Source organism: Gallinula chloropus (genome assembly GCF_964237585.1).
Source record: "Gallinula chloropus genome assembly, chromosome: 2".
Lineage (NCBI taxonomy): Eukaryota > Metazoa > Chordata > Aves > Gruiformes > Rallidae > Gallinula > Gallinula chloropus.
This window is the reverse complement of record NC_140086.1, coordinates 23,631,058-23,646,100: the sequence shown is the minus strand read 5'-3', so window position 1 is coordinate 23,646,100 and position 15,043 is coordinate 23,631,058. Positions and strand designations below refer to the sequence as shown.

Here is a 15,043-nt window from a genome sequence, read left to right as displayed (position 1 = left end):
CAACCTCTACTCCTCCAGGTTTGCACAAAGCACCCCGCAGCTGGACAAAGGCCTGAGGGAACTCAGATTTAAAATCTACCAATCCAGAGCTGGGGGAAACTGTGACTTTTTAGATAACAATATTGTTTTATTTAACTTCAATGTGACAGTTACATCTTCCCCTTCTCTTTTAGGAGAAAAAAATCGAAACTTTCAGAAATATAATACAAATTTTGAAAGCGCTTTCTGTAGGATCATCTATTTCAAATGAACCAGAAGAAAATATTTTTCAAATATTTGTATTTATAAAACAAATCGCCCTTTTTTGTGAAATTAGCAGCTTGCTGGTTCCTTTACTTTAGCAGGACATGGCAACTGCAAGTTCTGTCTCAGGCTTAAACCCGGCTGGACTTAAGTGACTTGGATCAAAAAATATCCAAGAAATGTAACAAGTTGCAGTTGGGGTATTTAACGCAACAGACAGGGGCATCACACACACACACAAATCGGGTTGTTTTTTTTTTAAACAAAACAAAATAACACTAAACAAAACCGCGACCTGAGGACATTGCTTCTAAAGAAACAAATGAGGTAACACACGCTCCACTCGGCTACGGCTGCGTTTCCTTCCCACCTGTAGTAAACCCTGCATCACCACCTCCCACCCTCCCCAAGCCCTTCCTCACGATTTCCTACTACGAGCTGTGCCACGTTACGGTGGAGAACTCCCACAGTCCCAACCCTTTCTGCTACTTCAGATCCAAGGGGCATCTTCAGGGGTCGCGTTTATCAGCCCTTCAGAACGGCAGTTTATGTTAAAGCGCTTCTATGGAAGGAGGCGGGTTCATCAGAAGAGCTAAAGTAATTCAAGCTTTAAAATCTGGTTAAAACGTTTTTATTTTTTCCCCCAAGGGAACAATTACAGGATGCCGATAATCAAGCAATTACAGTGTTTTCTTTCTTAATAACGCAGACCGTTTCTACATAATTAACTTTAAACGACTTTTTCACGGTGGCATTTTTAGTAAGTCCTTTTCAAATTATGAGTATGGAAAACGCATTTAAAAAATGCGAAACGCTGGGGCGGTTATTTGCTTATTCGTGACTCGGTAAGTACTCAGAGTGGATTTACTTGGGTCCAGGCTTTCCTCTCCTCAGCTCCAAACTCTCGGTACACACCCACGAAGCCCGTGGGGGACAAGGACGCACCGAGATTAATAGTCCCGCCCTTCCCGTGCCGTTTCTCTTGCGCCTGGCGCTCAGAAAGTACTATTTAGTTTAGAAAAAGCAGGCGAGCTGCTTAAAGCCATCACTGGTTTTCCATTACGTTTGACTTAAATACAAAAATCAGGAAAAAGGCAACTATTTATTATTCGTTGAGTTTATTTTAGATAAGCTGTGGGTTATGCACGAAGGTGATTTGTTACTAGGAAAACAACGGCGACAAGTTACAGCTGATGCCACCTCACACGTATCGATGAGTTCGGGTGCTTAGGAAACATTTTTTTTTTTATTCGGTACACAGAAATAGAGCAAAGCAAAGACCTTTCCTTAAAGAATCTCTTGAACGATGAAGTCATTTAAATCGCCATATTCACAAACCGTAGTACTTGTTAAACGTTTTTTTCCAGGAGTAAAGCACAGATAGCTAACTCTACGGAACACCCACCGAGGCTCCGAAGTGCACACCGCCGGTGAGGCTGGCCGGTGACCGAGAGAGCAACCGGCACCGTTTCTAACCCGCTGCGGATGGTGTCAGTTCAGCGCGTTCGGGAACCGCCGACACCTGAACCTCCTTCCAAACACGGCGTTGCACGTCAGAGTACGTGGTACCGCAGCTCGGAATTGTGGTGTAACGCGGGCACGGGTGACACCGCCGACAAGATTTCAGTACCGAGATGTGGTTTTTTGTCTATGGATCTCAGGTAAAACGCCTCTGAAAACAGAACCTCGAGGTGGAACACCCCGGCGGTTTGGAACTCCGCAGCGCCACGACCCGCCCCGTCCCGGGGTCGGCTTTTCCTGCGTACGCGCAGCGGGTGGGTACAGCCAAATGGCAAAAGCCGAGTACGTAGCTCTGGCATCGTCAGCTGCACCACGCGCCGCCTGCTTTCTTCTTCGGCCGCCGCTCCCAGAGGAGCTCACCTACCCAAAACCGCCCCCGAACACCGCGCTTCGCTCCCTCCCCAGGCGGCTCACACCGACGCCTCGGCATTCGGTGCGCGCTCAGCGCAGTGGCTCAGGCTCCCTCCCTCCCTAGCGCGCTTACTGGCGCCGCACGGACCCCAGACGCGTGCGCACCGCACGGTGCCTATCGCTGTCTCGTGAGGCCGGCAGCATAGCGGCACACCCCTACGTACGCCGCAGCACCCCCTGGGCCGGCCCCGCCTCTGCCGGCGCCGCTGTGTCGTCATCAGTCAGCGCCGAGGCGGCGGCGAGGCCGGAGGTGGTGTAGGTAGCTGTTGGGTTTCTCCCCTCAGGGTTGGTGGTTGCATTCGCGGTAGAGGGGTGGTGTGACGAGGCGAGCGGGGAGAGGCCTGGCGCAGTCCTGTGGGCTTCACCTGCGTAAAAGCCCCGTGGGTCGGTGGGAGAGGCCCCGGTGCGGATTTGGGCTGGGATGGCGTGCTTGGGGCTGAGGCGCCGGGGGCTGTGAGGAAGGCCGCCGTCCTTCTCCTTCGCGGGCACTGAATGGGACTTGAAGGAGTGGGTTTGGCTCTCTTACGGGTACGTGTGGCATCCTCTCGGCACCGGTTGCGTGGCCCGTGCTCAGCGTCTTCGTGGTATGTAGCAGTTGCACTCCAGAGCACGCAGATGCATCTGTGTGCCTGTCGACTGTGCCAGCTTGACAGTACTTAGAGCTGCAGGGTACGTGAAGGCTGCCTAAACCACGGCACCTCCCTGCAACATCCAGAGCTGTAGGTCACTAGTGTCTCTAGCAGCGGTGTTATTTTGCTGTGTGAGCAGCAACACCTCATGTTGTTTACTTGTAACTGGTCTTGTCTTCCTTAGTTCAGATCTCCTGTTTTAGAAGATGCTGCTGATTTTAAGTGCTGTTGGATGGCTGCTTACATCTTGCTGTAATGTAGTGAGACAAAAACCCTATAACACATGTGGGTTAAGGTACCTCTGTGGTTATGATAGAGCAAAACCTTATTTGAAAGCTGTAGAGTTTAATTAATTATTTCCAGTTCTCTCAAATGGAGTGATTTCTCAAGTGCTGATTGGACTCTTTTAAGCAAAGGATGAACTGTTTCTGTCAAGCCTCTTTCTGTTTGCAAGACTCTAGTTTTCCCAATTGAATTTATATTGAAACAAACTGTGAAGATCAGGGAAAAAAATCATAGAATGCTTTTGGTTGGAAGGGACCTCAAAGCCCACCTAGTTCCAGCCCCTCAGCCACGGGCAGGGACACCCTCACTAGCCTAGGCTGCCCAAAGCCCCGTCCAACCTGGCCTTGGACACTGCCAGTGGGGGGGCAGCCACAGCTTCTCTGGGCAACCTGTGTCAGGGCCTTGTTTCCCTTGTACTAAAGAATTTCTCCCTAACATCTTACTGAAACTTACCCTCATTCAGCTTAAAGCCATTGCCCCTTGTCCTGTCACTGCACTCCCTGGTAAACAGCCCCTCTCTCACTTTCCATTTAAGTATTGGTAGGGCACAATTAGGTCACCCTGGAGCCTTCTCTTCTCCAGGCTGAACAAGCCCAATTCTCTCAGCCTGTCCTCACAGGAGAGGTGCTCCAGCCCCTTCATCATCTTTGTGGCCCTCCCTGGACTCGCTCCAACAGCTCTATGTCTTTCCTGTACTGGGGACCCCACAGCTGGACACAGTCCAGGTGGGATCTCATGAGAGCAGAGTCGAGGGGCAGAATTACCTCTCGACCTGCTGGCCACGCTGTTACTGATGCAGCCCAGGACACAGATGGCCTTCTGAGCTGCTAGAGCACACTGCTGGCTTGTATTGGGCTTCACAGCAACCAACACCCCCAAGACCTTCTCAGGGCTGCTCTCAATCCATTCTCCATCCAGTCTGTAGCTGTGCCTGGGATTGTGCCGACCCACATGCAGGACCTTGCACTTGGCCTTGTTGAACTTCTTGCAGTTTGCATGGGCCCATCCCTCCAGCCTGACAAGGTCCCTCTGGATGGCATCCCTCCCCTCCAGCGTGTTGACCTCACCACACAGTTTGGTGTTACTGGCAAACTTAGTGAGGGTGCAGTCACCAATCACCTCCTTATTCTCCATGTGCCTAAGCATAGTCTCCAAGAGGATCTGCTCCATGATTGTGTTAGGCACAGAGGTGAGACTGACCAGTCTGTAGTTCCCTGGGTCTTCCTTTTTCCTTTTTAAAAAATTAATAAATCCTTACTGTAATATTAAGCAAAAGCTTCCAAGAGTAATGTTCATAAGCATTACAAAGGCTGTTCACTGGCATAAGTGTTAGGGATTCTTGACTCCAGTGTTAGGCAGAACAGCAACACAAAAAATGGCAGATTAAAAACATTATAGGGAAATACATTCTAGTCTAGACTTGCACTGGATGTGGAAATAAGTGTTTATTCTTTTTCTAGTGGTTAGAGCAACACTATTTTGTAACTATTTAGTCTGGTACCATGAATGAAATAACTCTGAACAATCAAAACCACTGCAGGATGTAAGGAGGTATTTGAAGAGTACCACTGAGATACTAAACCCTTAATCAGTGTGGTAGCCATATACATTAATGCTAGGATTTTGAGGGTGAAATTTGTTTTCTCTGGCCCCTTGTTGGTGTGTGTGTTTGTTTTTAGTTCTTAGTAGTCTTGTATTGACAGTCTCTTCCCAATATTTCCAGTATCTTAGATCACTGAAAAGGATTATCTTAAAGGGGAAAAATATAACAAGGCATATCTTTTTTATGATAGCACTGTTGTTACGTGAGTAATACGTAGAATTTGTTGGTTTGTTTGTTTCCAGCAAGGAAATTAATTTTCAGTGGCAAGAGGGAGGAAAGAAAATGTTATTCGTTGATATTTAATGTTTAAAATCCTGTTAATAGAAGATGTTTTGTGGTCTCCATCTTTGGAGGTTTTCTATATCAGGTTGGTAAAGCTGTGAGAAACCTGATGTGACTCTGCTTTTAAAAGTTCAGCCAGATGGCTTTCTGAAGTCTCTTCCAACCTGAATTATCCAATGTTCTGTGTAGCAAATGCAGATGGAATTTGTTTGCATTTACTTCTTTTAGCTTTAGAATGAAATGACTGTCTATCCCCTGCAAAAATAATTTGAAAAAAACAAACTGATGTGCATGTTGTGTTTTTTATTTAGGACATGGATTCACAGAAGGATGTCCAGCCTCCAAAGCAGCAGCCAATGATTTACATTTGTGGAGGTAAAGAAAAGTCATCACTGAATTGTTTTACTTGTTACTGGAGATTTGGTGTTTTAATAATGAAGAATACATAAACATTACACTGAAAAGTATGTAACTACAAATAGTTATGGTTTGGATCCTGATGTTTTGAAAGCTCTATGTGCTGATGGTACTACGTGTATGGGGTATATATGGATAGAAATGTGGAAGGAATTCACCAGAGCTTGTGTTGTTGTATTGACATCACAAGTGTCCACTTGTGGTGCAGATACTGGACCTTCTGTTTGGTGCATCTAAAAGATTTTTGAAAAAGCTGTATAGTCACTTGGCCGTTAGTGAAGTACAGGAGTCAAGTTCTGTCTTACTATGTGTAAATCAACAACTTAAAAATTGATGGGTTTGAGGGGTCAGTTCAGGAATCCTTGAAATATTTTTTCTTTTAAGAAACTGAACTTTGGGCTTGGGGGAGCTGAGCTGAAATTCTCATTAATAGCCCAACTTAGAGATTTTTACAAGATCCTCTTTAATTTTAGTAGAAGTGTTTTGTGCTTTTTTTTTGCACGTAATCTTGGTATCATTCAGCTTTTGATGCAAACTCACTATAATTATTTTTTTAATTATGTTTTGTTTGCTACAAATAGGAATTTGATCGTTAGGACTTTCAAAAGTTCTCTGTGCATTAACAGTGCTGGGTTTGTTTAGCAATTCCTTTTCTCTTCCTCCATGACACCAGAATGTCATACAGAAAATGAAATAAAGGCAAGAGATCCCATCAGATGCAGAGAATGTGGCTACAGAATTATGTACAAGAAAAGGACAAAACGATGTATCCTTTTACATGTGTTCTTCGTTGAGTTTGGTGGAGAGGAGGTATATAAGGGAAACAGAATGGGGTATTGGGGTATTTGGGTAATTATGTAAGAATCCTTCAAGGACAAAAATCAATACAGCAGAGCAAAGTACCATGGGGAAATCTCTGCAGTGTGAATGGGGATCTTGGGATCTCGTTTTCTTTCCTGGCACTTTCTATTTTTTCCCTTTTTTTTTTTTCTCTCTCTTCCATCCTTCCCCCATTTTCTCTGCAAAGTGGTTATTAATCAGCCTTTGAACAAAAGGAAAGTATTGTGGGGTTAATTAATGATAAGTTTAGAAATGCTTTTAGGTAGGTAGTTATGGTTTCAGACGTAGGCAGTGTCTCTTTCTTCCCTTCTCCCCCCTTTCTTCTCTTTTTCTGATCTCCTTTCAACTCCCAACACTTGTTTCCTTTAACTGTTCTATTCTAGTGGTGGTTTTTGATGCCCGATGATTTCTAATGAAGATACAGTGACTTCTTGCAGTCATATCTTTCTGATATTTTGGCTCTGTAAATCGATTAGTGTACAAATGCACACTCTTACTTGTGTTTTAAGATATTGAAATATTAAAGTTTATGGTGATATTAAATTTTGCCTTATATCTTCCAGCAATAGATTTCAAAAGCTGTTGTAGTCACAGTATGCAGTAGCTTAAGTTCAATAGTACTGTATTCTTTTTCGAGTTAATCTTATTTTCATTACTCTTGTCTAAATTTTGTGGGTTTTAAACTTTAAATGTTCTTTGGACTCATATGAACTAACTGGCCTTTATATAAAATAACTGGGCTTTGAATAAATTCCATTGAAAATAGGAGGCTGCACGCAGCTGGGTCTGGAACACAGATCTGGATTTCAAAAGGACAAATCTCAAAGGATTCAAGAGCACCCAATTCAGACAACCAGATGTTGTGGAGGTGTCCAAAAATCATCACAAAAAGAAGGGAGGGAGGTAAAAACTAAGCAGCAGTGTCTAAACGGAAATTCCCAAAATGCTTGTTGACTGGGTTGAACTCAAGGAAAGAACTGGGTAGTGTCCCAGGACTGAAATAGCATCTTGTTTTGGGTTTTGGATGAATTCTCAAGGGTTTGTAATAAAGATCAAAGTGTTTGTTTTCTACTAATGAACCAAAACGTTTTGCATCTGCCTGTTTGGAGTGTGTTAAGTAATTCTAAAACACCCTTATCTCTGCAGTGTGCTACAAAATGCTGCAGAGTTGTGCCTGATGTTAACTTAGTGCTTCTGAATCTCGGTTGTGATGGTGCTGATGCCGCCGTTAGTGCTGAGATGTGTCTGTATGGCCAGGTTATCTGTTACAGACTGCATGGCTCAGAGAGAGTCGCGTTAGATAAAAAAAAGTATGCGTGAGATGTTGTTTCTGGGTGGTCTGGTTACGGCTTTCTGGCCTGATGGCGCTAGCATTTCTTACCTAGGTGCCTCCTGGGAAGCCGGGCGCGCTGCAGCGCCAGGCAGGAGGCTCTGCCTGCGCCGTGGCGGTCAGGCTGCTCGCAGCCTCGTGCCTGAGCGGCAGTAGCGGCGGCCCCCCGGGCGAGCTCAGACTTGCTCCCAGAGGGGCGGGCAGGACCGGTGGCCTTTTGCCGGAGCTCCGGCGGCTGACGGGGGCAGGCCGGGCCCCTCCTCCCGCCGGGCGCAGGAAGGGGGGTGCAGGTTTGCTTTTGAACCCGGCGCCGGGGGGCTGGCGGGCTGCGCGCGCCGGGCGTTAGGAGGGGCGCTGGCCGCTTCCCGCCCCGCAAACGAGCGGGCGCTGTGCTGTTCAGCTCGCTCGCGCCCAGCCGCGGCCCCTCCCGCCGCTCCCCTCGGCGCGGGGCCTCGCTCCCGGCCGGCGGCGGCAGGGGGAGCTCTGGCACAGCCCAGCTGCGGATGCGCGGCGGCGGCTGAGGCGGGGGCCGGCGTGCGTCCGTCTCCCGGAGGCAGCTCGGCAGGGCCAGGTGGGTGAAGTCCGCCTCGCGACGCCGGTGTCGCTGCTGGAGCTCGGCGGGGCTCTGCGGCAGCCTCCCAAAGGGGACAGCGGGGAGGGCAGCACAGTCCCCGTTTCCCTGCTGCTCGTCTGGTGCGTCCGCGCGCGCCGCCGGCCGCCATGTTGTACATAGCAACGGTTGCTAGGCACGGGCTGGCCGCGCCGCGCCAGCTTGGTAGTGGCCTGAGGGGAGCCTTTGCTGTGGGAGTTTTAAGGTCAATTCCTGACTCCGGGGTTTGAAAGTTGTGTCGTCAGCGGCACGGCGCTGCGGCTCCGGGGAGAGGCGTTTGGCTGTGGCGGTTCTGTGCGCCTGTCCGAGGCGTCTGCCGGTGCCGGAGGGCAGCTCCGGGCACTCGAGGGCACTCCATGCCCCTAACGCTCTGGAAATACTGAAACGGGACAAAATGGTGCAATTTTGTGACGTGTGCCTCGCTTCTTACGCCTGTCTAGTTGTTTCCTGTGTTCGTCTGTCTTTCCACGCGTGTTGTTTCATTTTCTGTCCAGAAATTGCAAATTCTTGGGGCAGAGTCCTATCTTCATGGTGTGCCTCATTATAACCAGCTTTTATTTAAGCCATGCTGTACTGAAAATTAAAGTGTACTCCAAATTAACGTGTCTCTGCTAGACATTACAACACAGATGATTTTAATTGGGTTTATATCCATACATGGCTGTTACACAGTCACTAGCTGCCCTTATCATACTTGCGCTTTAAGTGGTGATGTAGTTTTGCGTGGCTGGGTTCTGGTGGAGAAGGGGCTGCAGGGGTGGCTTCTGCAAGAAGCAGCCAGAAGCTCTCTGCAGGCCCGACAGAGCAGACACCATCGGCTCAAGGCTGGAGTTGTTGCTGACCAAGGCCGAGCCCATCAGCAATGGTCACAGCGCCTCTGGGAATCACATTTAGGAGAAAAAAAAAAAAAAGGAAGCATACGCTTCTTGCCACCAGGGAAGGGAGTGAGAAGATGTAAGAAGCCATGCAGACACCAAGGCTAGTGATGAAGGAGGGGAGAGGGATGAGGCGCTCCAGGTGCCGGAGAGAGAGATTCCCCTGCAGCCTGTGGAGAAGACCATGGTGAAGCAGTGTCCCTTGCAGCCCATGGATAATGACAGGGAGCAGAGATGCCACCTACAGCCCATGGAAGACCCCACGCCAGAGCAGGTGAAGATACCTGAAGGATGCTGTGACCCTGTGGGAAGCCCACGTTGGAGCAAGCTCTTGGCAGCGAAATCTGCAGCCTGTGGAGAGACTGACCCATGCCTGAGCAGGTTTGCTGGGGGACTTGTGACTCTGTGAGAGAGCAGGCTGGAGCAGCCTGAAGATCAGCACCCCATGGAAGGGAGCCACACTGAGGCAACTGGTGAAGAGATGATGCCCTGACAGAAAACTCACAGAGACATTCATGGAGGACTGTTTCCCATGGGTGGGACCCCATGCTGGAGCAGGGGAAGGGTGTGAGGAATGCTCCCTCCACCCAGCTAAAAAGGAAAACAACTTGTGAGGAACTGACTGAACCCCCCATTCCCTGCCCCTCTCCATGCCACAAGGTTGGGGGGGGAAGAAAGGAGCAAAATCATGACTAACGTGAAGTCTGCTAAGAAGGGAGGGGTGAGGGGAGGTGCTTGAAGATCTGGTCGCACTTCTCATTATCCAACTCTGGTTTCACCGTGTGTGGTGTAATGTAAATTAGAAAGTTTTCTTTCCTTTATTCTGTGTTGAGTCTGTTTTGTCCATAAGTTAATTGCGGAACAATCTCTCCCTGTCCTTATCTCGACTCCTGAGCCTCCCAATATGTATTTTCTCCCCTGTGCAGCTGAAAAGGGAAGCAGCTTTGGTGGGCCTCCAGCTAGGGTCAAACCACCACAAGTGGTCAGTTATCTTTAAGTATATTACACTGGGGGGGAAAAAGGAAGAATTTCTTTTCCATAAAGCTTGGAATCAAAATATAGAGGGATGCAGATAAGCAGATCAAAGGTACAGGGAGACAGGAAGTGTCCAATTTGAACACCTCACTACATCAGTTACAGACATACTGGAAAAGAATCAGGTTAGTACAGTAATATAATCAGAGGCCCAGAAAATGCTGTTAGTAAGGAGCAGAGAAGGCAAAGGTTGTTGTTCCATTACATAGGCTGAGTTGGTTAGCATCTCCCCTCTGAAAAACGTAGAGGGGGTCCCACACCATTTTCTCCTTCAACCCTACCACATTTGGTTAAATAGGTAATACCATCTTGTGTTTAAAGAAAACTAGAGAACATGGTAGGCAAGAATTGGCAATCTTTGTTTAAGCAATCTTTCTTACATTTTCTGCCTTGCAGAAGCAGTAGCATTGTGCATATTATTTTTCCAAAACATATATACATAACAGTACTTCTGCCAGTAAACCTCTCTCAAGAACAGTCTGTGTGACCTTTTGTGGCAATATTTCTGCTTGCATAACGGAGTAGTACTTTGGGGCATGAGCAAAGTTATTTCTTGAATTAGAATTGCTTCAAAATGTAACTGAAAGCCTACTGAATCACTACATTTTTTTCCTTTAATGTTTAGTCATGGGTGACAAGTCAGTACCGTTTTTGCTGGACCAAGGCACCACTAAAACATATCAAATACCTATTGGTCATCTGGACTACAAGTTCATTGAAAAATGCACAGATGTTAAACACCTGGAAAAGATTCTTAGGGTACTAAGGTAAACATTGCATTCTTCATTACTAATTGCATTTCTCTTCTGTAAAATTCAAAGACATATGTACCTATATTTGTCTTGAACCTCTTTGTGAGTTTTGAATTTAAAAATTAACATACGAAGTTAAAGTAATCATGTTAGAAGTGTCCAAACAGTAACACTAGAACTCCAAGTCCTGTTTTAACCATCCAAAAGATGTGAGTAACTCAATGACAGGTTCTTCTCAAATGCTGCCACTGGATTTTGGTTCTGTAATGAAGCTCTCTTGCCTGTTTGTGGTAATTTCTGATGATAATTTTGAATTGTGTGTGTCCATTGGAATGTGGTGGAACGTTAACTCGCTTCAGTTTTCTGATCAAAATTTTATTAGGCAATAGTTGAATACAGTTATAGCAGGAAAACTGTCCTCTGCAGTCAATGTGATGACTACACAGGGACTGCACATGGAGAGAAGTATGGAGGATGCATTGCAGTTTAGTTCTCTTTTGTAACTTTTATATCTTTGCATTTTAAAGATCTGGTGAAGAGGGGTGCTATCCTGACCTCACACTGTTTTGTGAAAAGCGCATTGAACATTTAGATCCAAGGAGCAGAGCTCTGAGAAAAGACAAGCCTGCAGCCACAGCTTCTGATTTCACAGCTGAAGAATGGGAAACAATTAATAGTGAACTGATGGTACAGTATCATTTGTAATTTACAACAGTAATATTATCACTTTGACATATCAATCTTCCTCTTCTTGTGCCTGAGCAGAATGTAATTATGTCATTGAATGAGGTGTCCTGGTTTTGGCTGAGAGAGTTTTTTTTTTCGAGTAGCTGGTGTAGCTCTGTGGTTTGGATTTAGGATGAGAATCATGTTGCTAACGCACGTATTGTCATGTTTTTAGTTGCCGCTGAGGAGCCAGGGACTTGTCAGCTTCTCATACTGCCCTGACGACAAGGAGGCAGCGGTGCCCAAGAAGCTGGGAGGGGACAAAGTCAGGACAGTTGACACAAATTGGCCAAAAGGCTATTCCATACAATGTCACATATTGCTCCGTATATAACTGGAGGTGGGCAGGGAGGTAGTTTGGCTCAAGAACTAGTTGAGTGTTGGCTTCAGTTGGTGAGCAACAATACCTTTAAAATATATTACTAATATTAATTATTGGTTTTGTTATTTTTTGCTCCTGTTATTGTTATTACTATTATTATAATTTCTGTTCTATTAAACTGGTTTTACCTCAACCACAAGTTTTACTTTTTTAATTCTCTCCCCCATCCCACTGCAGGGGGAGCGAGTGAACTGCTCTGTGGTTGTGTTAGCTGCCTGCAGGGTTGAAGCACAACATGAGGAGATGATCAGAAGATTATGTTGGGTTTATTATTTTCTTGGATTGATGTTACTGAATCTTTAATGCCCATTTTAACTTCACAGATTCTTTTTTTTTTTTGTAGATTCCTTTTCATTCAAAAAAGCACAATCGCTTTTTGTCTTAGTTGCTTTTCTCCATTAAGAGAAATCCATTGTAAAGATAGTTTTTAGGGTCATTGCAGACCTTGAAGCATATCCGCCCTACTGCTTTAAGGTACAGATACGATACATTATTTATTTATTTGTTTTCAGAGTTGGGTGACAGAAATGAATGAAGACCATAATAACTCACAGTTCCTGAGAACAGACACACTACATGAAAGACAAGATAACTTGCCTCCTATTCGTTGTTCTAGCAGCTGTCTTCCTGCTAATCAGGTATCTCCAGTTTTCTAATGTATGTTAATTATATGTCTTTCTAAAATCAGAAAATTTTATAAGTAAAAAACTTCCAATCATTGAGCCTTTCTTACTAGAATTGTTTTGTAACCACAAAATAAAACCCCTTAAGTTCCCTTGTAAGAGACCAGCGCTTAAACAAAAGTGCCTCCGTAGTACTAGGACATGTCTTGTAATAATAACGTTTTAATTCTGATCAGTAATTAACTTCTTTAGCAGATCTCCTTCAACACCCTTTTTTACTAGCCTATCAGTGTCCCAGAATTCCAAAGAAAATAGTGGGAATCAGACTGACGCCATCCATGATAATATTAGTAAGAAAAGCTGGTCACAGACAAAACACATTTCAGGCGAATAAATAAAGCTGGAATGCTAACTCAAGGTATAAAATAAGGGGAATCAAAAAGCTACAAATACACCAGTACAACCCAGTATAAAAGTTCCTATATAAACAGCTGGCATAAAAGGTCAAACATCCACACTGTATGTGTTTTAGGGTATTTATTTTGGACTATCTCCTGTCTGGTCTCATCAAAAAAACCTAGCAGCTGGGGAAAAAAAACCCTGGCATAATTTCATCCAAAAGGAACCTAGTTCATATGCTTAAACATCACCTTGAAATGTGAATGTCTTCTCTTGACTGTACTGTTTTGTTGAGATGAAGACTACCACTGTAGCTTTACTCTTAACTTATGTCCTGTACAAATGTTGCCTAGAACAACAAATGGTAAGTAAAATACCACATGAACTCAGTGAATCCAGATTAGAACATCCACATAAAATGGTGGACAGTGGCTTGAAATCTAGGATATAGTTTTACTAAAGAGGATGTGTTCTCCATTCAAAGACAAAATATTTATCCAGACTTTTTTCTTCTACTTCTAAACCATGCAACAGTCTTTAGGTCACTTTTATCACTTTTGTTCCTCATACAAGGTTTAGGTCTTAACATTATTACCTATGAAACCTAGATACAGCTTTACACCTTTTAGAATTCAATCTTTCTATGTAGCAGTGCAGTTACATCTCTACTACATCACTAATGAATAAAAAGGTGTTTCTAAAATATGCACTAAATTTATACCTGTAATAGGAAATAACAAAAACATTTTAATTAATATACTCAGGTTTTATTCCTTTTCCAGATAATGCTATGTGTAATATGCTTTTTAAACATGTTTTGCTAATCAGTTGGGACTGTCATTGTTTTCACATTGGAATCACATAATTTTGAAATGTGGTATCTATTATAAAGTTGACATGATTGAAAGAAATCTACAAATCCTTCCATAATTTTATGTTTTTATTTGATTGGAGACTGTTCATCTGATATGTTGCATAAAAAGCCAATTCTGGAAATCCTTATTGACCCTAAAACAGTGGATTGCACCAGTGGTTACATATCTGATAAATGGAAACATCCTGTGTCTGTAAACAGATTTTCTTGCTGATAGTAAATGTAGGTAAAGTTTCAGTTCATTACTTATAGCTTATAACTCTATATCATGATCTCTTTTTATTGGTGTGAAGTCATGGTGAAGATTTTCCAGAAAATAATAGCAAAAGAGTGAACATTATACAATATTTCCCTGTTTAACACCTTGTCTTACACCTTTGTTTTTCTTTCACACTGCCCAGGACTTTGGGGTTACATCTATACTGCAAAAGAGGACTGTAGAGTCAGCTTGATTTTTTCTGTTCTTATCTGTCCACATTTCATTATTACTATTTTTGCTGCCTCACTTTTTCCGAGACAGAACTAAAGTGTGGGTTTAAAGACACTCAATTCCAAAAGACTGTATTGATGGGATTTCAGCAGACTTAGGTTCCTTTGCCAAACACAGTTTCCTAATACTCTTCCAGAAAGATTTCTGTCCTCATATACCTCCTCATGCTACAGTCCAGGGCATGCAACACACATTCCAAGTTTTATGTTACAAAAATCCATTGTGATGGTATTTATATATCATAGAATCATAGAATGGTTAGGGTTGGAAGGCACCTTAAATATCATCAAGTTCCAACCCCCACAATCCTTCATGTTATTTGAGATACTTTGAATTAAAAAAGAATACTAGTTAGCTGACACAGAATTGTAATGTCTTAGGCCATCACATCATCATACTTGATGAATTTTCCTCTGAGAGTTTTACAAGTTTTGTGGTCATTTAAGTTAAGGATGTGTGATTTGAAAAAAAAAGATTTTGTATTTATTAAATTTGTAAGTTTGCAATATACACCAGTATGCATACATAACGATAACTCATGTTTCAGGAAGCCATATTTAGGAGTTACCTCCTCCAAGCATGTGTTCAGCACTAAAAGTATTTGTCATTTCGTTTAGCTTATTGAAAGACTGAGAACATTAAGAGTAATTCTGAAGTTGTATGCTATAAAAGTTAGTGTAACCTAACATTATAGATAGTCAGAAGTGTTTACAGGA

At 44.1% G+C, this 15,043-nt stretch overlaps 2 protein-coding genes across 3 annotated transcripts in view; both read left to right on the top strand.

Annotated features, from left to right (window-relative positions):
* The first annotated feature begins 2,408 nt into the window (after positions 1–2,408).
* Positions 2,409–7,310, top strand: POLR2K (RNA polymerase II, I and III subunit K). 2 transcript variants are annotated; one of them, XM_084260738.1, is made up of 4 exons: positions 2,409–2,430; positions 5,286–5,349; positions 6,065–6,157; positions 6,615–7,310. In XM_084260738.1, exons 2-4 carry the CDS (start codon positions 5,289–5,291, stop codon positions 6,635–6,637), a joined length of 177 nt encoding a protein of 58 aa, XP_084116864.1. In that variant the 5' UTR covers positions 2,409–2,430; positions 5,286–5,288; the 3' UTR covers positions 6,638–7,310. The 2 variants fall into 2 exon arrangements, with proteins under 2 accessions (XP_084116864.1, XP_084116865.1); XM_084260739.1 differs by having other exon boundaries at positions 2,410–2,434.
* A 3,398-nt stretch (positions 7,311–10,708) lies between these two features.
* Positions 10,709–15,043, top strand: part of SPAG1 (sperm associated antigen 1) — a gene marked incomplete at both ends in the record, with an annotated part of 41,796 nt that continues 37,461 nt past the window's right edge. Inside the window, 3 exons of the mRNA XM_084259964.1 lie at positions 10,709–10,848; positions 11,361–11,520; positions 12,454–12,579. Coding sequence (XP_084116090.1) covers positions 10,709–10,848; positions 11,361–11,520; positions 12,454–12,579 — 426 coding nt within the window. The remainder of the gene's footprint in view (positions 10,849–11,360; positions 11,521–12,453; positions 12,580–15,043) is intronic.